Source organism: Pogonomyrmex barbatus, unplaced genomic scaffold (genome assembly GCF_055798465.1).
Source record: "Pogonomyrmex barbatus isolate J1 unplaced genomic scaffold, ASM5579846v1 scaffold10, whole genome shotgun sequence".
Taxonomy (NCBI): domain Eukaryota; kingdom Metazoa; phylum Arthropoda; class Insecta; order Hymenoptera; family Formicidae; genus Pogonomyrmex; species Pogonomyrmex barbatus.
In genome coordinates this window covers 2,863,430-2,889,390 of record NW_028297099.1, presented here as the reverse complement: position 1 = coordinate 2,889,390, position 25,961 = coordinate 2,863,430, and the positions used below count along the sequence as shown (strand labels likewise).

At 37.7% G+C, this 25,961-nt stretch overlaps 2 protein-coding genes and 1 long non-coding RNA gene across 5 annotated transcripts in view; 1 reads left to right on the top strand and 2 right to left on the bottom strand.

Moving 5' to 3' along the window:
- Positions 1 to 98: 98 nt before the first annotated feature.
- On the bottom strand, positions 99 to 4,243 carry Pop2 (CCR4-NOT transcription complex subunit Pop2). Of its 3 annotated transcripts, none has more exons than XM_089070343.1 (7): positions 4,039 to 4,243; positions 3,549 to 3,777; positions 2,597 to 2,782; positions 2,124 to 2,283; positions 1,706 to 1,982; positions 1,481 to 1,621; positions 99 to 1,357 (listed from the first exon to the last, which is right to left on the bottom strand). In XM_089070343.1, the coding sequence occupies exons 2-7, from the start codon at positions 3,562 to 3,564 to the stop codon at positions 1,229 to 1,231; spliced, it is 909 nt and encodes a 302-aa protein (XP_088926469.1). In that variant the 5' UTR covers positions 3,565 to 3,777; positions 4,039 to 4,243; the 3' UTR covers positions 99 to 1,228. The 3 variants fall into 3 exon arrangements, with proteins under 3 accessions (XP_088926469.1, XP_088926470.1, XP_088926468.1); XM_089070344.1 differs by having other exon boundaries at positions 3,549 to 3,774; XM_089070342.1 differs by having other exon boundaries at positions 3,549 to 3,632.
- Positions 4,244 to 6,250: 2,007 nt separating this feature from the next.
- LOC105431997 (kunitz-like toxin PcKuz3) lies at positions 6,251 to 7,014 on the bottom strand. The gene is made up of 2 exons (XM_011646556.3): positions 6,801 to 7,014; positions 6,251 to 6,548 (listed from the first exon to the last, which is right to left on the bottom strand). Exons 1-2 carry the CDS (start codon positions 6,877 to 6,879, stop codon positions 6,373 to 6,375), a joined length of 255 nt encoding a protein of 84 aa, XP_011644858.2. The 5' UTR covers positions 6,880 to 7,014; the 3' UTR covers positions 6,251 to 6,372.
- Positions 7,015 to 19,527: 12,513 nt separating this feature from the next.
- The window catches only part of LOC105422958 (uncharacterized), a 12,239-nt gene continuing 5,805 nt past the window's right edge, over positions 19,528 to 25,961 (top strand). The window contains exon 1 of the long non-coding RNA XR_967325.2: positions 19,528 to 19,704. This is a non-coding gene — a long non-coding RNA (uncharacterized LOC105422958). The remainder of the gene's footprint in view (positions 19,705 to 25,961) is intronic.

The following is a 25,961-nucleotide window of genomic DNA, read 5'->3' as shown; positions in this document are numbered from 1 at the left end:
AAAGGGCGTTTCCACCCACGAAAGTATGTATTTCTTTTGCACGATTGAACAATCAAATTGTTTACGACTTACCGTCGTAAATACATCAAAATTCGATGTTTTAGAGGCAAATTATTTATTCGACTTCTGCAACTGTTATATTTACAAAGCAGATATTTTTAGTACGATTAGTTCGAAAATGTACCAAAATCTTCTTTTTTGTATTTTTGCGGACGATAGGTTTTACAATAAAACACGTGCAATATATATAGCAAATATTATATGAAGGCTACTTCATCTTTAAAGTCTTATGAATACTTTTTTTACACGAACGCATCATTTACGGTATCCGTTATATGCATAATAAAAATGTATGATGCTCTTATATCAATATTTCATATGGTTCAATCTAAAAACGCGGAGAAACAATGTCTTCTCTCCATTGTAATTTCCTAAAATGTATAATACGAATTTTTCGTGTTTAAAATATATCACGCTACAAATGCATCATAGAATAAATATACATATCAACAGTAATAGATACGTCTGCGTTATGTAGCATGTACAAGGTGTATTAATAGCATTCAATGCGTTCACATTTATATATTAGTCGAATTTTTCATTGTAATATTAAAAAAAATTTTTACATCATTTTAATCGTATTAATAATATATATATATATATATTATAATATAATAATTATATAACTATTTCACTAAATGTAACAAACAAAAAATTGTTTACTCGCGCTTCGTAAATCGAACGCATCGAACATTACTAGTACACTTAGCTATATTGTTTAATTTGAATACGTTAAGCAACTTTCTTGTTTTTTTTATGCATCATTTGGATTTTTAGATATGTATCCTCTTGCAAGGATCTTAAAAGTAGGGGAAATTATGGATTTTTGTACTGCGACGGTATCTTATATATCAATATTGTCCAAATGTTTACAAAAAAAATTATATTACACTTTTTTATGCTGTACGATGTTGTAAATCTTTTCGATTGACGGTATGTATCACAGAAGTAATCTACAAAAGAGTCACAGAAGGAATTCAAAAGAATTAAAAAAAAAAAAAAGAGATCTGAAAGAGACACATCTAAATTGCCTTTCGTGTGGAACCTACAGCAATGTCAATATAGCGGATATGAACCATACACTTGATCATTAAGTGAAAAGATTTTTTTATAACATTTTATTTGTAATGAAATAATCTCTCTGTTACGATCGATTCTTTCTTTAACATTACGATGTCGAGGCATTATCTCCATTACTGTCCATATAGCCACCAGAACCGTTCATCACAAATGACGTTCCCAAACCATACAGGTGTCCACAATACTTTGCATCATCAATATTATCTTCGAAAAACATCTAGGAATAGAAATAAAAAACAAATTAGAATTCTGCATATAAATATAATATAAATATAATATAATATATATTGCTGTTTTTGTAATTCAATATTTAACACATTATATCTTGTTAATTATTTACTTCTCGCATTTTAAAAAAGACCATTCCAGTAAGAAGGGAATCGGAGCCAGCTTGATGCTGAGGGCCTACTCTTTGAATTTCCAGCTGTTCTGCCACTTCTTGTAAACCGCCTTTCAGATTCTTGCACGATTTCATTAAATACTGCATAAATAATATAAGAATAAAAGATATATTTTATACTTTATTTTTAATTAATTTCATTTTTCTTTAAAGTATTCTACTCACTTTTACATCATATATCGTCGGAAAGTATATCCTAAGAAGCTCGAAAAATTCACTTTCCTCCTGTGGCAATTTTTGATCTGTGAGGAGTTTTAGTAAGTAACCGAAGTCGTAGCCAGAATGAAAAGATAGCCATTTTATGTCATCAACAAGAACAATTCCTGATGTCATTAATAGCTCAGCAAACTCTAATGGATCGATGCCCTCCTCTTCGTGTTTCTTGAACTGTATACCACTATTTTGTAGCATGTCTATACTATCCTGTGCATACATGTCTTCACTAGCAACAATAAAATATATATATATCTTATTATCAATGTTAAAAAAACGTTAAAAAAAATGTTGAACGTAATTATAATAAAAGTATGTAATAAAGGATGATATAATAATTATATTAATATTAATATTAACATGAACTTACTGTAAATTGAATTTAAAATTAAATTGCCACGTTGTATAGCTACCGCCTGGCGTATTCCCTGATTCATCAAGGAATGTAAGACCAAGTTGAATTATTCGCAAAAGATCCACATTACAACGTAGAAGCTGGTATTGATAGTCGGCATTAGTCCTGAATTCTCCTGTTTCGAATAAAAATTTCTAATTTGTACATGGTGAGGTAATGGAATTCACGAAAGCAATTGGTTCATAATTAATAGATCTCGAGTTCAAATGCAGCTCTCACCTCACATGCTTTAATTAGAGGCTTAATTTAAATATATTAATTTAAATGAGATGTATAAGACATATAATATATAATATATATATAGATATATAAGACATTAGATTTATATCTAAAATTCTTCCAAAATAATATACAATACATATACTTATACATTGTAAAAGTCACACTCAATGACTTTTATGAGAAATTTCTTTAAAAATTATTCTTACCGATGGGCCTAGCAACAACACCCGGAAATTCTGTATCCATTGCGATGTATTGATATTGTTGCACGACTTGACGGATTGTACGGAACTCCTCTTCTAGATTGTGTCCCCATACATCTCTGATCCCACATTCTTCATTATTGGGCATAGTCCCCCCTCCCTTCTGCTGCCCTATTTGGTTGGTCCCGCCTAAAAATTTGTCACAATCAAATAGTGAAAATCTTTAGCGTTTTACACTCTTCAATTAATTGACAAGATGGCGATTTAATACTTTACGAAGTATATATATATATATATATATATATATATATATATATATATATATACACACACATTGAATTCTACAGGTTATAATCATAAGTTAAATAACAGGAACTTGAAAGTGAGATTTCTTAAACAAAAATGTCTCTTGAAAGTTTATAGAATAAAATATATATACAATCTATGCAGAATTATAAACGCATATCCCAAAAAACAATTTTTTTATTTGTAATGTAGTTACATAGTTCATAATTAATTGCTTAATCATCAATTCTCAAAATTTTAAATCAACTTTTTGAACTTCAGCTTCCAGTACATATACATTCTTCACAAATTTTGTAAAAAGGCACATCATCTCTGGTACTGACAATACAATTGCATACTTTTCAATAGTTTCATATGTACTAACACATAATGTCACATGGAACTTCTACGATCTCCTTTATCACACTTGTATTTTCTTCCACTTGGAACCTGTTCTTTATATACTTTGCTTCTATATTCCTGTAATAGGCATGTCCTATATTTATCAACTGGACACATAAATACATTTCACTTTCAATGTTCCTGTCCAGTATCGATATATGAGTCAATCTACGCATTACCAACAAATATATGTACAATACGCTATATGTACAATAATTTTTTTTATCACATTATATAGAAAGAAATGAAAAAGACATATCTTACGTACCGGTAGCTGAAGGCATATTTCTGCATTCACCGGGGCTACTTGTCTTCAAATTCCTTTTGTCACGGCCTTTCCTTCTTCATATCACTAGAAATTGCGAAAAATCCGTGAAGTAACCGCTTACGCAATGCCTGCAAGCGTCAGTGACCGAGGAAACCTCCAAGTCTCGTCCGCATCACGCAGGAGGTACGTCTCACAGAAATAACGGCTAGCACTGGACTCTCAGTCACTGCTGCAAGCAGGCAGGTTATGAGACGCGGGTAAACAACAACAGTTCATCACAGTGGACGTCGCGCGTGGGTGAAACGTGGACTGACACGGGGACGGGCGCGGATGGCCGCATGAGGAAAAGCACAATCGGAGAATGATGTGGGACGGCAGTATTCGTTATTTGTTAGACAAGTTTTATTCATAGGGAATCGAAGGGGTTATGTGCCTCCGAATGATCAAGAATCTACGAGATTCATACACGACAATAAGTGGCGGTACATACCTTGCGATGTGATATCCCTCTGGTCAGCAATGTCTGTATACGAAAACGATTCGATCGAGGCTGCACCTTCGGACCCTACAATTCTGTTATGTCAAATCATGAACAGTTTTAAACGACTTTCTCGACTCGCGAGCTCGGTACGCGGGACACAAGATACAGGCGCTTCGGTCGCTGATATTTACTGACAAGGTACCTCGAAAGCTGGATTATAGGAGTGTGCCTGTGTGTTAGTGTGATCCACAGCGGACGGCGTGGGTCTGTGCACTGGCGTCCTCTCAGCGAGTTTATCATTACTACGAGAAGCTGCAAGCCGTAGCAGGCACGGATGGTAAGGAACAGGAAAGAAACATGCAAAACATGAAATGTAAGATATAATCATATTTGTATAAATTTCATGTTAAATAGGACGAATATCGGAATTGCGCTACTAAACGTCGATAAGAATGATAAATTTGACAAGATTTAGAATGCATATATAATTGAATCACTTTGCATATGCTTCACAGCTAAAAAAAAAATGATGATTCTATCGAAATCTATATCTAGATCTATGGAATATTTGATAATAATAAATTATAAAATAAATATTAAATTAGGTGATTCCAATAATAATACATGTAAATTCTGAGAATATACAGATGCTGCAAAACAGTATATTTCCTTTATATTTGAAATATATCCACACAGCACAAATGTTCAAGAAACATTCTAAAGATGTCTGTAGATGTTCGAATATCTGTAGGACATTTTTAGAATATTTTTGGATTAGTTCCATACAGCATTAGTGCTCTATGGAACAAATATATGTACTAAATATAAACATATTATTCTAGTAAAAAACTGGAACATACGAACATTTTTAGTTTTTTGTTATTAGAATAATATGTTTATATTCTTAAAATTTACATGTATTATTGGCGTCAACTTGTAATTTAATATTTATTTTATAATTTATTATTATCAAATATTTTATAGATCTAGATATAAATATATCTTTTCGACATGATAATCATTTTTTTAACTGTGAAGTATATGCAACATGATTTAATTATATATGCATTCTAAATTTTATCAAATTTATCATTCTTATTAATATTTAGTAGCAATTCTGATATTTTATTTATTTCTGATGTTTTATACACAACATGTATATCTCAAATATATAATAATATATAATAAATGTATTTATACAATATCTTCAGATATTCTTAGACTCTATATGTGAAATTAGGAAATCATTCAAATTTTTGCTGTTATTATTATTTAGTTTTTATATTTAATAATATCTTAGTATTTTAAATTATATGTGTTATTGCAGCTTTGTTTATAAAGTAAATGAAAGAAAGGAATTATTAAATATTACTTTTTGGTATTGGAAATTAATTTATTTTATCTTGCGTTTAAATTATATTTCCTACAATAAAATTTTATAATTTTATACAATATATAACAATGCAAATGCGAATAATGGATTGTGTAAATACATTATAATTTTATTACGGACAATTTATAGTCTTGCATTATCATACCGTGATGCGAGATATGATGGATCGGCTTGCCGTACAAATTAATATATACTCTTTCGTTGCGTTCCTTATTATTCCTCATATATTACAATTGGGTGTTTTCTTCACGATAAAATTGCAGAGCGATATATGTAGCAAGTTGTCCTTACTCCATAACTTAGAGCAACTTCCTCTATAGCATCTATCTCGTTCATGCAGGAAGTTATTCTAAGTTATGCAGATCACAAAGTGATCGTCTTTGCCGTTGTAAATTGAAAGGGCCGGAAGCGATCAAGCGTACGCTGATGGAAGCTAATGCCTTTCTATCAAAAGAAATAATGATGGCCATCGATTGTGATAACGTTATTTCGCGCCATACTCAAAATAGGATACAGTAATATTTAATATTTGATATTTGCCTTCGATTCGAAAATATTTTCTCTATTTTACTCCATATATTTTAAATGCACATTTCCTTTACAATGAAACAAAATGTCAAATGTTTAGAGAAGGGAAAGAGAAATACAAAAGTTATATAAGTTATATAATTATAGGATATTTACAACAAACCTTATAATAATGATATGATATGATAAATCTGTGGTACGTTTAATACAAATCATAATATCTCTGAAATTGTGAAATATTTGCTTGTATGTTAATATTGAGGAAAGGGAAAAAACAGGGAGAAAATAATAGATTATAAGCATCAATTTTTTTATTTTATATATATGTATATATTCTGTTATTTAATTATAAGAGTTACTTCTATTAGAGTATAAGAATAAAACATATATGTTCCTTATTAAATCTTCGCAAAATCTTTTGTTTAAGCCCTGTCTATCATCATGCATGCCTCTTCACACAAGGCCATACTCTTAAAATTGTTTGCATTTCCTTGACAACCGGTATATATGAATCGCTCGCATTGTCCTGATATTGAATTATATCCATATCTCGTTATATATGCTTTGCAAGGACCTCTTTCTATGGGCAATTGACAAGCTGAAATAAATACGACACTGCATTAAATTATGCACGACAAAATCTCTTCACCAACGTTCTCATGTAACATACGAAATGTATGTTCTCATTGTAATATAAAATTGAATTTAATAACTTCAATTATTTTACATTGGATTTATGTCTATATGAATTTCTTAATAAAATTTATGTTATAATTATATAGTTATGTAATATATTGTAATAACAAACAAATAAATGAAAAATACTACATATAAAAACGAGAATATTTACTTGGTTGTTGTTGAGCCGTAATCTCATGCATTATTATGCTGATGATAATAAGCACAAATAAATTTGATTTAAGACCCATTTTACGTATGATTATGATATTCTGACTTTTACAATATTCAAATTTTAATATTTTCTTGCGAGTTAATATTTTAGAAAATCTTATTGCCGATGATCGACATGTACTGATCTGAAAAGTCGCAGATCCTATTTAAATATTATTTCTTGCAAACAGTAAAATAAAGGAGGGGATTATCTTTACGATGAATAAGTTATACAGTCTAATCTTATTTACGCAATAAATTTTTTAAATAGATAACGTAATGCATCCATGCGAAATTTACGACATTTTTACGTCGTCGGCATCGTTTATCATCTTCTGCGTGTGTATTGTAAGAATAACAGCTCTGATAACGTAGTGTACTATTTTATTCACACGTAGTGTGAATAAAAATCATAAATTGTCAATGTGATGGTGTTGTGACATGTTTACTATGTGGAAAAAATGTCAACCACGGAATTAGTTACACGTACCGATTTTACTTGTCCGAGAACTGACATATCGTTTACGGCTCATTTCCGTCACGGCCAAACGCAGTTCGATTGTAATTTGTGTATTATAACTATAGATACATGTATACTAATGACTTTTACACTGCGCATTTTGACAAGAGAAATCATGTTTTCTAATATTTATCTAAGATCCGTATTTATGGCCGCGTTTCTGTTAAAGAACTCGATTAAAACCAGTTTTAAGACGTGATACGGTTCAACAGATGGAGTCAATTTGATATTCCTGACATATTCGTCACGTTTATAATCGATCCAAGTGAGAAACTCAGATGTTGTTTGTCTTGAGATACGATCTGTGTTCTGTTTCTTGCGGTTCAATAATTGAGTCTTGAGGAAACGTTTGGCGTTCGCGTACTAATACTTTCTATATTTCGTGTTAATTAAATTGAAAAAAAATTGCATCCCACCTCAAATATGATCTGAACTTGAGAATTTGTATTTGAACATCGTGTAAATGTATGAATGCAACAATGTTTGATGTTTCTAATATTCTTAATATAATCAATGGGTTAGATTATTTTCTCAAATAAAAATTGATATCCGTTTGCGAGTAGCGAAATGCTTTCTTGTCCAGAGCTTCGTCGTTCTGTAAATCGGACGTCGCGGATTAATCGTTTTAGACACCGCAGTGGATGTCGAAATCTCTTACGAGACGGCGCCGTCACATTCGTAAACGACGGACGGCTCTCTCATCCAGCCTTCTCGGATTTAAGTGTCACGCCGTAAAATCCGAGCGACAGGTTCATTTCGCGGGCGGCATCGATTAAATGCGCCGGTTATCGGGAGGTTTACGAAATTAGTTTGCCGCAAACTCCGAGGCGGGTGTCAGGTAGCTCACGGTAACTTCCGCCGCTTCAACTACGTAGCAGTTTCTCCCCTGCTTCCTCTCTTCGTTTTACGAGGCGCGATATTATCGCGTATATTATCCTATCGTGCGCGAAAGCGTCATTCCCGATATTATAAGTATCACGTATATTCACGTATCACGTATACGAGCTTCTTTGGATCGCGAACTGGCTGTTATATATGACGCGTGTCTTATAAAGCGCCGCGGAAATACAAAATCCCAGATTGCTCTCACCAGCGATCGCTCGACGAAGTTTCGTGCTGCGTCTTCGCTTTTGTTAATTCCTCGTTCTTCTTTAATTTAAGGAAAGTTAGCGATATTTTATAAAGTATATCAGATATTTTAAAAGTATATCACGAACGTTCAATTCACTCCAAGTATGAGTACTATGTCGAGTGAATATATTGAAAAATCACCATAAAGGCATGCATCGAATCCAAAATGTGTCTTCGAAGGCTCGATACAGATTGATCCGAGCGATCCATCTCCGCTGGGAGAACGGTGATTTACATATAACAAGGCACCGCCAATGATTGCCCGTGGAATACATTAACCCGCGAGCGTTCGGCGTGTCAGCAGCCGACTATCGCACGACGTATTCTTAAATGCTTCTTAAACGTGTACTAGAGAAACGCGTGAATTATGTAAGGCGACGAGAAAATATGAGGGTGCCCACGGCCAATAGTGCTCGCGATAAATTCGAGGAATATTTCGCGGTTTTTTTCTTTCTTCTCTTCGCGTGCCGGTTGGAATTTATCGAGCAGCAGAGTGGTCGTTCCTTAAGATATTGCGCCGATATCGCCGGAAACGCCAGTTTCTATGGCTTTACTAGATATTAAAGTGCAAAATAAATGAATCGTGTTTTCTCTTCCAAGTTCTTTTAACAGGACTATTAACCACCACATATTTCAACGAGGAACACTCACATTGTAAAAATGAAATTGTTGTTAATAAATCAAGACTGGACATACGAAGGTACAGATTTTTTTATATTATTTTACATCTCTCTCTCTCTCTCTCTCTCTCTCTCTCTCTCTCTCTCTCTCTCTCTCTCGTTCGAAGTACCAAGGCAACGGTTGTTCTGTCAGTGCTTACAATCGCTTTTAATTGTTTCACCCTGTACCTACTCTCGTGAACCTATATGAAACGTATAGCGGGACACGAGCCTCGAGCCATCGGCGCACACACGATAGTATTTGCGATCTTCCTCGAGTAACAAGCCGCGGCATTTTTCCGCCTACATACAGAGCTCCCGTCTCTATCTCTCTCGCCTTTTTCCCGCGCGAGGGCACCCTTCCTCTTTTGCAATCAGCCGATATAAACAGAGACTCTCGCACACTACGGCCTGCCGTCCTAAACCGTTCTCCCGGCTGTACCGCCCGCGCTGTACCACTTATCGATACTGGCTTCGGGCGCTCGGCATTGCTGAACTCTAATGCCTGTTACGTCCGGTGCCCGGCTCTTTGTTCGACCGTTATCGTTAAGAACGGACGAAAACCATCGGTACGTACACAACGGCGACGAGGAACGGAGAACCACCAATCCTGTGCGCGCCGCTCTCAAAAGCGGGCGTTCTCACTTACGTAAGATTCGTAAGCCCCGAGGAATTCGGCATCCGGTTTCTAACGCTGGCATATTAACTCGATTTGCATACAATCGGAGAGCGCTCCCAATGAGCGCGGAAGACCGTCGAAGTCATTACCTGATTTCTTTTTTTGAACAATTAACGGTCACGACTCCGTGTGAACGGATTTGCTCGAAATTGCGCGAAAGCAAATTTAACCGAATGATATTTATTTACATCAAAGTCATGAATTACTTCACACGCTAGTTGTAGTTATGCGGTCGTAATCGTATCTCTTTTCACGACGGTTTTATATGCGGGAGGTCGAGGGTTGTCGTTTCTGTAAAAGCACGGAAATTGCATTAAGTATGCAATCCCGTCGAATCGTGGTCGCGTATCTTTTCGTCGCACGTCGTTCTCACTGATATACCATAATGGATGAGCGATGTCGACGACATTTTGTCTTCGGAAATGCGTGGAGCCACATTCGGACGATATTAACGATTTGAATATACGAGTATGCGAAACGACGGAAAATCGGAAGCATTTTATCGTCGTTAAAATGCGTGCCGTGATCCGCACCGAGCCGTGGAAACGCGCGAGTCGTAACTCGCGACGCAAGTAACTCCGACGACGAAACGACGAAACGAATACAAATACAGAACGATAGCGATAATGCTGCTACGCGACCGTACATCGCGATCGATACCTTCATGATTTAATGAATGTCGGTGGTACACCGGTAACGGGTGTTTTACGATAATATTATACAGTTTGTACCGTCGCGATCCCACGCTGCGCCATTGTCTGGATCAGTGGAACTAGACTTCCTTACCTGGCCATTGCGACGAGCATTATTCTTGTCTAACAACAATGGACGTCGTTCGGATAGATATTAATTGCGGATTGGCTTGCGGTTAACACCGAGAAAATATCCGGCTGTGCACAATGATCGTAACTTCGGAACGACACGAATCGGACACCGATTTCGGAAATGTATATTTTAACTTCAATTTTACGGAACGGCAATTTTCACAATAGGAGACGTGAAAGCTTTCTTAGAATTGGAATTTCCAATCTATCCAAGTCCTATCTCATTCTTGAATAAGCAGCATATTACATATTATTGCTAGTAACTATATTATATACCATTATTAGTAATATGATGTTAATTTTTTTGTTCGATCGTTTATTTATAAATACTCAAGAAAAGGAAGAAGAAGTTGACTTTTAACTCTGTATTTTTATTGAATTACGATCGGTCAGTTTGACTCTTGATCCGAGGGTCGAGACATGTGTGCGGAAGTCACATCTCTCAGGCCGCTGCAATAACAAGATTTATTGCTTTTGCAGCGATCTAATCCAATGGTATACGAGATTCTCTCTTATCTGGCTGATATGCTTCTCGACAACCAAGAAGATTATCTTTAGAGCTTTACGGAGGAAAGCTCTCGTTAACTAAGATGCGATATCACGGTAATTAGAAGCGTAGTTTTAATAAAAAGCGTACGAACTCGCCGACGATACTAACTATTTTCGTTTTTTTGCTTGCGACTTTTTTTATGAATTTCCTACATAGTGGAATCGTAATTGCCATTGCTTATCGCAATATCATGATTGTTATTACTTTCTTATTATTCATAATTATGACAATGCATAATTAGCGACGCGATGTAATTTTCATTTGCTTTTAACGCGCTCAAAAAGCCGCAGGTGTACGGTGTATGATAAGGCCGAAAATTATTACGTCGGGCGCTCTCGAAAGTAACTCTCACGGCCGAATTCATCCCGTTCGTGATTTCGGTAAAAATAAAAATATCACGAAACTCGGGAGAACAGGTGCAATTTTTCGTCGGGCGTTCAAGGCGAGCCGGTCGCCACCTGTTTCAATACGATCTCTACTCGAAGCCCTTGAAAAATATATTCGCTCTTAGCTCTGGCTCTGTAAGATTGGCCATCTTCCCATCAACTAGGTCAATTTCATCTGAGTAATCTTAGAAATGGAAAATGTTATTACAGCTACTGCCGGAGAGCGAAAAATATTATTGTCCGTTCATCTTAGAAATGAAAAAATTAAGTATCGAAAATGAGCTCTGGCCTGCGCGACGACCGGAAATTAAAATTATAGATAATTTAATATCTTTCTTCTAGTTTCTTTACCTGTGATACCAGACCAATGTGATATAATCTCCGTTGTGAAAGCTGAGTACGTCTTACGAAATAATTATTCTATCAGAGCAACATGAGATATCGATCGATGGATTTAATTGCGCTAAAGCGAAATATGAGAAATATATCTGAAATAATATTAAAGATATTGAATCTAGACTTCTGTTTAATTCCCCTCAGAGCAAGTAACCTGAGACATTTCGTATCTGATTATTTCGCGGGAAGGGCGGGGGGAGGGGAAGGGAGGGCAGCAGGAAATTGAATGTCGATTAACAAGGTAATATTTCTTCTGAGGTAACTATTCATTTAATTCAACTGTAATCCTTTCTGTCAAGTTTTCGCTTTACAAATCTTATTGCGTTTAAAATATCTATATATAATAATCCTTTACATTGAGGTGTCCATCGCGATCCATTTTGCGATCTTCGATTGTACTCTCAGACAATCGTCAGGTCACTTCTCTCAATTACTCAATATGTTTTTATAAAATAAACCATTTAACTCGTTCGAAAATCGATACGATAATTGAACTTCACGCGACCGCGAAGTCTTCGAAGTCACTTGCACTTGATTTACAGCTTCCTCCTACATGGATCGTGCGCCAGCAGCAGCAGCAGCAGCAGCAGCAGCAGCAGCAGCAGCAGCAGCAGCAGCAATAGCGTCGGCAGCACCAGCAATTCAGAGCGCGGTGAATTGTCGCTGAGCTCGTGCTAGCAAGACGACATACGAGTGATTTGCATACGAGTTCGCAGCCCGTGGGAGGAATGGGCATAATTTGGCAGGTAAGCCGCTCGCTCGATCGGCGTGTCGCCTGTGACGTTTGGTTAACGGCAATTAACAGATCCCGTACGCCCGCCGTACGTCCGTCGAATCCGTGGTGGTAAATCGCCAGCCGAACGGGGCTGTTCAGTGAGAGAGCGGCCAGATGCGGCAGCATCCATCGGGAATTGTCGTATACGCGCTGATTCTGAGAGAAGATTTGTGCGGCACGGAAATAGAGCATGCTTCAATTATATGTAATATACATATGTATATATATATATATATATATATATATATAAACTTGATTGAAAATTTCGTTGTGCAATTAATTCAATCAGCGTAATCGCATCAGGAGAAGGGAGGGGGGGAGCAGGGTTTCGAGTGGAAGATTTAAAATTCAATCTGAGTTGCAATTATATGACATTACTGTGACATAGAAAATTGAGGAGTTAATTAAAAGATTGTAGTACAAATAGAAATACCCGATTACATTTTCGAGAAGTGGCTGTTAAATTTCAATTTAATTTCGCAAACGAATAAAGCTCGTTTGTGAGATTTACAGCTGCGCGGAGCTACGTGTAGCTACACAACGGCGGAGCATTTGCAACAAAGCGTGTTGCCTGGATACGGTAGTTCGTAGCAGAATTTGATAAAATATTGAATAAATACATCTCCCCGGCCGCAATATGCATGTCGATGGCGAAAATCAAAATTAATTAAAACTCTTAATTAATTTAATACTAATGCACGGCAAACGAATGGTACATTTTCATAATTTGTTGCTCGTCAAACGTGCCTCAGCGCTAAATATCGCCCAATTTGTGCATCATTAGTATGCTCGCTCCTCTGTATCGCACGAATAACATATTGACAATATTACGTTCCAAACAATATCTCGCGACAAATATACAGAACTACATTACCTCCGAAATATCGTGCCGCGCATTCGCGTTTCAACGAATTGTGAATATACGTGACAAATGTTGATTATTTAATACAGTTTCGATAATCTAAGTGTCATATACATACATCATGTATATGAAAGTACATGGCGCGCACTACGCGCACCCGTTCCATTCCGTTTTTTTTTTTTTTTTTTTTTTTTTTCATATCGATCGTTAGAGAAGTGCTAAATGTCTGCATAATAATCGTGCTCGATAATTGACTGTCGCTCGGCTAATAATTACATCGGAGCTCGTAATTGAATTTTTTATAGCCGGCTTATGTTCCGCGTATTCACGTTTGTAATATCTCCCTTTTTACGATCGCGCTTATACAAATACGTATTAAAATATTAAAATCACCAACGGCGGAGGGGAGGGGGGATTTAAGAGCCATATCTTTTTACGGAATCTTATCGACGCAGCCAAACGCGTCGAAGAGGCACCGGATGTGCGAATCATCGCGGCGTCGCTTCGTTGTGAACAACCGATTCGATTAAGTTCGCGAAATCGAAGAATCCATACCGAGATCTCTCAACGACTCTTACGAGTTTCGATGACGTCGTTGAACGCCGACGGAAACGACGCGCGTTACATGTGCGGGGGTGGATCGCGAGGGCTTTGGGGAAACTGGATCTCGAGTTCGTTCAATGCACTTTGCGTACTCGAGAGAAGCGTCTCCGCTTCCAGCATCTAGGCAGTCCGCATCCGCGTGCGACAGCGCGCCTCAGATATAAATTCAGGTGAAACCTTCTCTTTCACAGTGACACCCGATATCAATGACGGGGAAACACATCTAGACTAGCTATTCCTGCCATTGTTCCTGCCATTGTTCCATTCTTGCGTATCGTATCGCGCCGTGCTTTTCTGTCCAAGTCTACCAGCTTACCGCTACCTGAAACGAGGCTGACAATGACGACGAGAAGGACTACGACAGCAACGACGACGACTACGACGACGACGACGACGACGACGACGACAACAAGATTCTATTTAATTAAGTTCGCATTGTACTGAACTGCATGCTGCGGCGAAAGATTCTTATCGAAACCACGCGAGATATGACGACGGCTGTGGGCTGGCAGAATTTATCAGAGGCAATCTGCTCGAGCAAATGAACGAACGGCCATTTGCGTTCAAAGATTCGCTCCTAACGAGATCGAGAAGTCTATCGGTAGTACTGCTTCCTCTTTCTGGTATCTTAGGGATGTATGTTAGGAATGCCAACTTCTACTTCTGTCCGTGACTTTGCGATCACTTAAAACGAAAATAATTAGAAGTCTTAAGAGTCACTTGAGATAGAATCTTTTGGAATTTAGAATTTTAATAGGAGACGAACTCTTACATTTGAAAATTTGATGATCTTATTTCTATATTTAAACATGTATATAGTTTTTTTTAATATGGTCATATTTTTTTAATATGGTTTAATACTTGTTGATAGGAACGACTTTATTTACAATTATTTATACTTAATACTTATGTACTTAATTAAAAAGCGTTTTATACATTTTGCGATTATTTTTTAAATTGATCTAGATAAAAAATAAATAATTATTTAATTTAAAGACCCACTCTCCAATGATCTTGATCTTGACTCTGAATAATAATCAAAAGATTTTAGCCATTGGCCATTGTTTAGTAAAAAAATTATTGATAAAGAAAAATGTACTAGTTTTTGCCAGTGTTAAAAAATGTAATTTGTCGAAGACTCATATAAAGGATATATCACAATGATATTTATTTAGCACTGTAATACGGATAAATTTTTCGGTAGCCTTTTCCCGTAAGAGGAAGGACGAAACACACTGTCTCCATACACTTTTCAATGCGAAGCGAAATTTCATATGGGTTTACAATTTTCCACAATGTAAAGGCAATGTATTCTGCTCCCCCCTTCCCTCCCGCCGTTATGTGAGGTTCCATTACCGAAAGATCTAACTTAATTCAATTCCTTCTATCCTTCGTGTGGAAAATTGTAAACCCATGGAACTTCACATGAAAAGTGTATGCATGAAGGTAATATATTTCGTCGCCTCTCACCCCCACGAAGAGGGGACTTCCGAAAAATCCAATCTAATCTAATCTAACCAGTAATATTTAACTATCACTGTGATACTGTACATCACTGTACATAATTATTTTTCAAACTTTTTGTTAATAATTTTTTAATAAAAAATGAACGATGGCTAAAACCTTTTGATTGTTACTTAAGGTGAACAGTATAAGGTCATTGGAGGTTAGTTCCCTAAACTAAATAATTACCAAAAAATATATTAAATAATATGCAATGTTTGAGATAAAAGATATAATTTTATTGTGATATAAGATATAATTTTATGTGTTGATTTAAAAAAAAATTTATAGATAATATTTCTTCCAAAATACTTTTCAAAATCGATGCAATAAAAATTGAGATGCTGCTGTTTAAAGAATTTATTCCAAACATGATCGATTATTCCGTCGTAATAGATTCTGCCACTTTATCATCGCGCTGAGCGAAATGTCGATCGTATGATGAAGTTATCGGTGAGCAATTAGTTATTATTCGACAAAAATTAGAGAACAATTCTACCACATTGTACTGACCGTGCATGAAGTTTTGTTGGTCACGTATCTCGATGTTTCTGCGATTTCAGCATTTTCATCTGCGCATTAAATCAAGCGCAAGCACACCATTTTATCATTTTATCATTCCGTTTTGACGTGATAATTGGTGTTGCTTACATATGTTATTATTTTAAATTAACGGAAACCAGAAAAAGAGTGTTTTATTTGGTCGTGCGTAAGTATCTTGTTTTCATATATGCAGTCCGCCGTGTAGCTTGCAAAATAATGGCTGTATTACAACAATGATTAATATAAAATGGGATCTATCATATCACGCTTCGTACTCTTAAATTTCGTAGGGTTTCGCGGATTCGTATGTCATAATTTCTAACACTCTGAAACAAACTGACGTTATGTTAATATGAAACTCCATAAATGTTGCAGACTTCTTCGAAAGTCCTCTATCTTTCGTTACGTTACCTCTGCGGTTTGAAACTTCTTTAATATTTTAATGACGGTAAGCTAAGCTCGGATCAACATACAGAGCCGGTTTAAAGGACATGTTCGTGATTTAAGGACTGCCCGTTTCGTAGACCGTACTTAGAAAATAATAATTTTCGCATTTCATAGGTTTATTATCTACATCGTTTGTCGGCCTGTCGTAGAAATCGCTAATAACAGTCTTATTACAATTTTTACGTACTTTCCGCTCATTCCCGTTCGCAGTTTACAACTTTCTTCTAGCATTAAAGTTTTTACTCTTGTATTATTTATCAGAGTTGCGTGTAATATCCGGTTGTACACGTTTCTGACCTATCACGTTATGATAAATGGTGCGCTCAACACTTAGGTCTGCCAACGATTTCCTCGCTGTGCGCAGGTAGCTACCCGTTTCTTATCGTGTGTCGACGCTACATATTATTAAATCATCGATACACACGTGTCGGTTGCAAGAATTGTGCTTTTCATAGGGATGTAAAAAAAGTTGTCAGTTGAGTATCATTCTTTCATGGCGTTATCGCTCCTTTGATTTCTCAACGATTTAAATTTCTTCTTTTTCAGGATCGTTTTTCTCTGTCTTGTCCTCTCGAGTCACGTGAAAAATGATCGGAGTTATAAAAATTTCCACTCGCTTTATTTTTATCGCGCTTAACTAGGAGATCCGAGATAATTATTTTGCCGGTGATGATGAAACGCCTCCATGCTGTTTTAATAAACCGTATCGTGTCCGACGAAACTGGAAGCTTTAGGGTATAACAGTTAACGACGATGCAGCGGCAACGACCGCAAGGGAAAATGATTCGGGGACTCTTCTCCTTCTGGGAAATCCGTGGAATGTTTAATAGTTGCGCGAATTCACGGCGTCTCGGGTTGTATCGCTAATGAATTATCCGGTTACAGCGAGTCGCGGCTCTCCGAGGAAATCGATGTAACATACTCCGCTACGGTGCTCTTTTACGTGAACCGCATCCCGTACTACGTAAACACGAAGTACTGCAGTTTCAGCGGGGCGAATTGCGCATCTTCCAGTTACAGAGCAATATCCACTGTGCGCCGAACGGCGTTACGTTCTGATATGGTAACTCGGATTACTATGTAACGACATTTGCATTAATGCGTAGACGATGAAACGATGAGAAAATTTCATTAAAGACCCATGAGAGACTAATAATCTGTCGAAACGCTCATCAAACGCCTTCCTTACACCTTCCTTCAAGCTGTCATTTCGTATTAGATATATTATCATACGTATTAGATATATTTTGCTCGAGATAATTTGTCAAGATAATTATGACCTGTCTGTGGTTTTTGTTTTTTATTTCTTGGTGATATTAGATTTGGATTGAATGAAAGTGTTTGACGTGGCGGTCGCCGCGTGACTATGCTGGAACTTTGTACCTTTGTCGCATTATCGGAATGTCGAGCGTTCAGAGATGCCACACCACACTCTCGACAACACGGCATCGATCGAGGTTGCGGGAACCGCGGCGGAAGAAGAACCAGTTCCGGGTGAACGACGGCGAGGCTGCGCCGCTCGACCTCGGCGGAGTTAAGTAATTTGTCGTTGCCGATGGGTTAATGTTATCCATCACTAAGCGGGAATTTACGATGTAATAAGGCCGCGTAGTGACTCCCGCGATCTATCTCGGGTGTCTCGCAGTAACCTCCTTTACCCATTCTATCTTCCTCCTCCTCCTCCTCCTCCTCCTCCTCCTCCTCCTCCTCCTTCTCCTCCTCCTCCTTCTTCTTCTCTAACCTCTCCCTCTATCCTTCTATCTCCGTCTATCCTTCTTCTGCTTCTACTTATCATAGTTACCATCAGCTTTTCTTACGATCCATCGCCCGTGATGCGTCGCGCCTCCTAAAAACCGGGCTTCCTGCAAGCGCTATCGATTCGCGATTAATTAATATGATCGGGTCAGCAGGTGAGATTGGTGGCCGTGCGAACGGATGGTTATCGCCGAAAGATATTCCTTTGTGCTATCGCGCGATCTCCTCTCCGGCGCTCAACGATTCTGAGAACACAACTCTCGATTCGTTGAGAATCTCGGAACCCAGATGAAATCCCTCGGTCCCGCGAATTCACGTTATTACACGACCTCTCGACGTGATATGCGCCTGAGAGAGGTATCTCGGAACTGTTACCCATTTCCTCCACCGGCTACGGAGTTTTTATTTCAATTCCTCCCGAGAAAAAGTCGGTAGGCGAGGTAGTTGCGGCTGCTGATTTATGTAGAAGCTCTCCCCGTTTATTTTTAACAACAGTGGGCTTTCGACGGCGATCACAGAAAATAAAATATCACCTTTAAAAACCTTACTCCCGCGGATTCTCCCCGGTTGGCGAATTAACTCTCACGGGGAAAAAATCAAACTGCATATTTCACGAGAAGGTGCAAGCCGCTTCCGCTCCTCCTTCTCCTTTGAACGTAAGCCGTCCGGCAAATCGATCGTATTAAAGCTCGAAAGCCACATGACCGACCGTACGGTACTCGGCCGCCCCGCCATCGAGCCGACGAACGAAGCGGCAAAAGCAACGCGGGCAGAAGAAAAAAAGAACATAACCATCGTGCTCGGCAAATGCAATCGACTGACATTTATTGCTGCTGTAGAACAATGCGGAATCATTGCGTGGATCGTCCTAGGTACTATTATTGCTACCGTTACCATCGCCGATGAGAGAGAGAGAGAGAGAGAGAGAGAGAGAGAAAGAGAGAGAGAGGAATGGATAATACACCAAAGCTTGATCACTGCGCGAGAATATCCCACGCGAATGATGTGGGAGAATATTATATGATTGATAACAAAGCAGCCTCGTCCAGTATCGAATTCGATATTGATACCGCGCGCGTCATCGACTTCATAATTATATCGTGCAAGTTTCATTGATGAGCGAACAGTTGAGACACACGCTTTCGTGTAGCATCGTCTAATCTCTCGTTCATAAGGACAGGATTTCGCGAAGTGTCAAGGTTCATTTCAACTCAAAAAATACACGACTATGTACGTTCGCTCGCTCTTTAACGTCGACGGCCTGACAAACGGTACCTACGTTGTTTTGCCCGCCTTTATTTTGCTAGACACATGTTATTTTGCAAGATAGCGCGAGTTAGTCATCTGGAACACACGCGATAACGTGATTACTATGTAGACGAATGACACGCCGAATTTGCGCGCGAAAATATCGCTGCTTATCTGGATTAAACAAAGTATATTTCCATCTGATCTTTGACGAGTGATGACATTCGTCTTTGTATCATCCTTGAGAGCGTCTTGAAATTGACTTCACCAATCTTCAATAATATAATATAATATTAAAATATAATGCTGTATTTTTTAATTTTGTGCATTAATTACAGTGCTTGATTTTCAGTTGCGTTAATTTTGTTTGTATTAATTGACTTTTTCGAACTTAATCTTCTGTAATCTTCATCTCATATTTTCAAGGATTAAAATATTTCACATAATAAGCGAATATAGTTCCGATGAGCAAATGGAGCTTATAAAACGCAATTACTACAAGACTCATTTAGGCTATATATTAATGAGTATATATTGACTGTTATGAAACCATTTAAGTCATAACCGATATAAAACTATTTCAATAATAAATCGACCAAGTTAGCAACCTCTCATTATCCTAGACGATTTTTAAACTATGCGGAATTCTATAATTCCACAAAAATTTCTTTAAAAAATTATAGCTTATTTCTTTATTTTAATGGATAATTAAATACATAAATTAATTATATCAATTTAAATGATTCCTTGATATGAAGATTAGTTACTTTGCAGTGAGATACGTTTATATTTAGCATAATGCTATAAGGTGTTCAACGCGATTATATAATGTGTATGCGAGTACGTAATTTCACATGTTGATTTTTCGATAAGTTATTGCGCCAACTAATCGAGATTCTAATATCCGATTTAGTTCGGACGTCATAAAGCGCGATACGACGAAATATACCGCACGATAAAAGTGCAGACGTGTTGCCTCTCGTCTTGAAAGATCGAGCAGTTTCCGTACCTAAGTGCAGCTTTGCGTTGCTTGAATTACGATCGTTCGCATTTCACATTTTCCAGTCTCAAATAATCGTAAAAGAAAGTTATCGCTACTTTGAACACCGCGTCTCTCAAACGAAGCGTGACTACGTCCGTTATCTGCTAAGCAGCGCGAAGCTGTACTGAGTTTTACAAATGAACGTAATTAATTAATTCCCTCACCGCAAAAATACCACGACTGTCTCTTTCTTTTTTCATCGGTCTACTTAAAAATCACGAATGGGAAGTAATTTATATCCAGGAATATGTGGGCGAGGGAGAAATGACGCGACAGTAGCGAGTCTAAAATTTACATATTACGGACAACAAAAAAGTATGTTACCGGGGGATGCTGCGAGCGAAAGGATTAAACTTTCTCATGAATTATCATCGAACACAAGGAAAAGTTGCAAGCTGTGTGTAACGCCGGCAATGAGCGTGAGCTCCCCCTTTTTTACGCGGTGTTTACGAGTCTCGCTGGAAACTCAAGTTAAACGTAACTTTTTGACCATGTCACAGAATTGTGAAGTATTACACACGTTTTTTTTTTCTTCTCGTTTTTTCCAAAGTAGCAACTTTGTACATTAACACTATTTGCGGGAGTACGCGATATAGCCGTGCGCCGCTGTGTGTTACGGTCCCCGCCACGGTTAAAGATGATTATGCAAAAGAAGTGCTGCGTGTGTCCTAATATTCTCACGCAGCGAAGTTTTGCTTATTCAAATTTATTCATTGCTTCTTTTTTTGCATTACCCGCGCAAAATTAATACGGACGAGAACGCCCCGAAATGACTGCACCGGAAATTCTACTTTTTAACATCTCAAAAATAGGAAACTTGCAAAAGCCCGAAGATTAACAGATACGTCATGAAAGAAAAAAAAGCTAGTCATAGATACTGGCATCGATCTGTACATGCACAAATAATTTTATGAATATACCTACATGATTTATAAAATAGGATATATGGATCTTTATTTCAAGAAATATAATTAGTCCAGCATTTTCGTTATCATTAAAATGTCATATTAAATAGTCTAAATTCAAAGATATGCTATTTAATAATATATTGTATTAATAATAACATATTTTCTCTAAAAGATAATTTTGTCACACATTAATGATATTTAAATTATTATATTTATTATGAATATATTAAAAATATATATTAAAAATTCTATCAAAAAGATAATTATATATTATTAATACAAACTTGTATTAAATTTTACTTCATGTAGGTGGCGTATGCAAGTATAAAAAAAAACTTATTCATATAGAGTGAGTAACGGACGATAATTAGAATCGGAAAATGGCGAGAATTATATTGACTTGATATTTTAACAACACTGCTCGCGTTGTTTCTTGTTATATGAATATTCGCGAATTGAAATCATGTCTGCGAGGAATAGCTTGAGAAAACAATGAGAATACTCTATGTACAATAGATATATATAATTATATGTACCTATTATATTATAATTAATATAACATAATATAACATTGTTAGGTATTTGTGTATGCTCGCAGTTATTGTTACAGTGTAACTATGCATTGTGATTTTAACATTGATGTAATATCGCACAAATATGCACATGCACATGTACCGCTTTTACCTAGGAGAACAATCTGTCGAGAATTGAATTCCTCGAGGAATGCGTCTTATCTAAGGAATTTTCTACGCACGCTCGTAAAGACATATTATCTTAACTATTAATTATAAATCGTGAATGGATGCTGTAAAATGCGTGGCAAAATAAGAGAGAGAGAGAGAGAGAGAGAGAGAGAGAGAGAGAGAGAGAGAGAGAGAGAGAGAGAGAATTCTCGTATCGCGTTACGGCAATCGGAACAAATTTACGTAGGCAGTGATGACTTCGATTCCGAGCAGGTGCAAATGTGGAAGGTCGACGAATGTTTCGACCGGACGTTGGTCGCCATGACTGCGTTTGTCATTCTGTCAAATTTCGATTGATTCCGGCCATTCGCTTTGATCGCATCGCGTCGCATCGTGTCGAAGCGACAACGTTTCCATTTGCCGATTGCGGGAGCTCTCGTCTCGCTGAAAACGTTTGTGGGAAAGAATCGCGCGGGACCCGGGAATGTCGTGGCAGGATAGATGAAGTCGATTTCTCGCACGGAAATTTCCGCGCCGGTATCTGGTGACACGATGACCGAACAAGTCATCGTAGCCATTTACAATCGGTGGACGCTGCACTGCGCGGCGTGGCGCGCGCCGGGCTTTGTATCTTGATAAGAGATCTTAGGACGCGCCCGGGGAATTTATGATAAATTTATGCACATACATACAGTTTCATCTCCATAATATTAGCTTTTCTTTGTTAAGAAACAAAGATAGAGCCAGGGCGACACGTTGCAGTGATCTAGGCACAACGTACTTACATTTTCGGCACCTTACAGCGAAATTATACACAAATTTATTAAAGTTGCATCAGCGACGAACGATATAGCGCAAACAGACGTTTACTAGACATTTTGCAGCTTTCTATATCTTAATAATTTTCCGAATTATCAAAACTTCGACATCCTGATGTGATCGATGAAAATAATCGCACCCTCACGCTATCGTTCCTCGAAGAGGAAACCTTGGCGATCAATCGCGCTGCTTCGATTATCGTGTCGCGACATTATATGGCGGATAACATTGTAACACGAAGCGCATTAAACAAAGGTCTTGATGCGATACGCGAATCATGTGCATGCCGATTGACGGCGGGTTAGCAGTTACGGGTAAGAGCGAAATTGCTTACGCACACCCGTGTATATGTGCGCGTTAAGGAAATATCAGACGTTCAACGTGGTACGTGCTCGAGCAGCTGCACAGATATCGTCGTTCTTTGTCCACGCGTGGCTACCACCACAACAAACGTGGCCTGCGCGTGTTGAGAAAACGTTTTATGGCGACCTGGCATAGGGAGCACATTCCTACGCTCTCTACGCCTGACCAACGCTGCCTTCTTCCACTCAGCGGGAAACGAGAGATTCAGTTACTCGTGGGTGGAGCGCGATAGTTTCGCATTTCCTGCTTAGCAGGGCCATGGGATTCTTCCTTCATTCGTGAGACCAGGAACTTTTTGCGAATTTTTCTCAATCAAACTGCATGCTAATATTGAGATAAAGATTTTTCCGTTAATTTTTTGATAAATAATCTTCTTAAATGTATCTGCTTAAACGTTCGATTCTTTTCTTCTATGTAACTTGAATTTTGTCGCGCTGAATTTCTACTTTGGCTATGGAGTTTATTAAAACTGAGTTCTAGGTTCTAGAAAATAGGTAGCGTGTACGAGTAATCTCCCGTGTACTCGAAGAAGCTCGGCTTAAGATAACTCACTGCATTACACGCATAGTTTAACACGTGAGCCACTTCGCACCTAAACGCCGATCTCCTTCGATGCTTCCTTCGTCTCTCACTGTCTTCTTTGCTCCACTTCGACGTTAAATCCTCCTTTTTCTTTTCATCCTCGCGCTCCATCCGCCGCATAGCTTTCCCTCAAGTTTCGCGCGAATAGGCGCCGAACTAGCGCAAATTACTGGAAAGTTTTGGAGCACTGCGGGCCAGATTTCACGTCTATTTCTTTCGTCAGACGTACCGCAAGCTTCTCGCTCGATCTACCGCGCGAATAATTTCCGCAGCCCTCAAAGAGAACTCACACGCGAGACAAGGACAGGAATGGAGTGCAACGAAGTAATAGGGCAGATCTCTGTAATAGCGAAATATGCATACAACTTCGTGAATCTAGAGCAATTTCCCGCTGTCTGCCGCGGAATGTTGGCGTTAATCGTGAATTGGACTTGTTTGCCGATTCGCGGTAGATTCACACTACAAAGCCAACAGCATTTCAATCGTGGAAACTATTACCGTTAGGTCACGACACCGGATAATCCACCCTTGGTGCTCGAATGTACAGAACAAGTATCCATTCCATTCACCAAATCTACGAAAGAGCCTTTGCTTTTGGCCGCTTAAAAAAAAAAAATCAGGATTTTATTTTTGAATAAATAAGTATTCGATATATACAGATAAAGACATGCAATTAGGGAAATCTAATAATAACAATTTCATATTTTTGACGAATATTTTTCGTGAACAGAATCGCGTTTTATGCATGCAAATGTTCAATGAATCCGCGCGTGAAATCATATCGTTTGAAAGTAAGTTGCGTAATGTCAGTCTTCGACAAGCGCCTGCAACTGTCGAGGACAGTCCTGCAATGTTAAATGTTCCGAGGTCTCGCGTTGATATCACGGACACGCGAGTATTTAATAATGCACATTAAAAAATAACTGCGCATTCCGTAGAAAGGAGGCTTTTAATGCGGCATACATTACAAGCCAGCTGGACCAGTCGGATCTACAAAGAGTTCCGCGGGATATATTATATATTTTTCCTGAAAGTTAAATCCTAAAATTTATTGTCCTGTTTACTTGTTCAAAATAAATATCTTTTAAAGTCTTTAAAGACAATATCTACATACGTACAATGAACGCGAATGAAATAAAAACGAGAGCGCTTTTTGCTTTTTAACTAACAAATTAATTCGTGTTGATAACGTCGTGTTTTAACGTCGATTTCTCTCTCTCTCTCTCTCTCTCTCTCTCTCTCTCTCTCTCTCTCTGCTTTAGTACAGTCGAAGAAAATTGAAGATATTCACGCGCGACAATTCCAGAACCGTTTTGTCGGCGGTGCAAGTTCATTGGGAAGAAACAACGAACGACTGAGAGATAACGAGAGGTGCAAAAGACAACCCATTCCCTCGAGGATGCGAATAAATGCTATTCGTGTACCTAATATTACCCGAGCCGGGGTTTACCGAGCACGTGATTGCACCGAGGTTGTAGCGCAACATAACGCCTTCCATGTCTCTTATCCGCAATCTAAATCTTCGTTACGACGTTAGTCATGACGCGGTTATGGTTTTGCGGTAATTATAATGACGGGCACTAATCGCATCGTAGCTCTTTGACAATCAGTTTCGCTGTGTGTGTGTGCCCTTTGCACGCCGCAGCTATCCGGAAACAGTTTTGTATGTTAATAGTCTTAAAGCAACAAAAATCATTTCAATTTTTCGAAAAAGCATAAAAAACTTAAAAATTAAACTGATCTATATATATATATATATATATATATATATATATATATATTTCCATTACTTTTTCATTACATTTTGAAAGCTTGTTTTTATTTCATCCTGAAACCTCTTAC

Bases quoted from the DNA above. Each gene is read 5' to 3' on its own strand.
- Pop2 (XM_089070343.1), bottom strand. The intron at 1,983-2,123 runs GTAAGTTCATGT...TATTGTTGCTAG, and splicing joins AATTTTAAATTCAATTTACA to TGAAGACATGTATGCACAGG. The intron at 1,358-1,480 runs GTAAATAATTAA...TTCTATTCCTAG, and splicing joins TCTTTTTTAAAATGCGAGAA to ATGTTTTTCGAAGATAATAT.
- LOC105431997 (XM_011646556.3), bottom strand. From the start codon at position 6,879: ATGGGTCTTAAATCAAATTTATTTGTGCTTATTATCATCAGCATAATA. The intron at 6,549-6,800 runs GTAAATATTCTC...TATTTATTTCAG, and splicing joins TACGGCTCAACAACAACCAA to CTTGTCAATTGCCCATAGAA.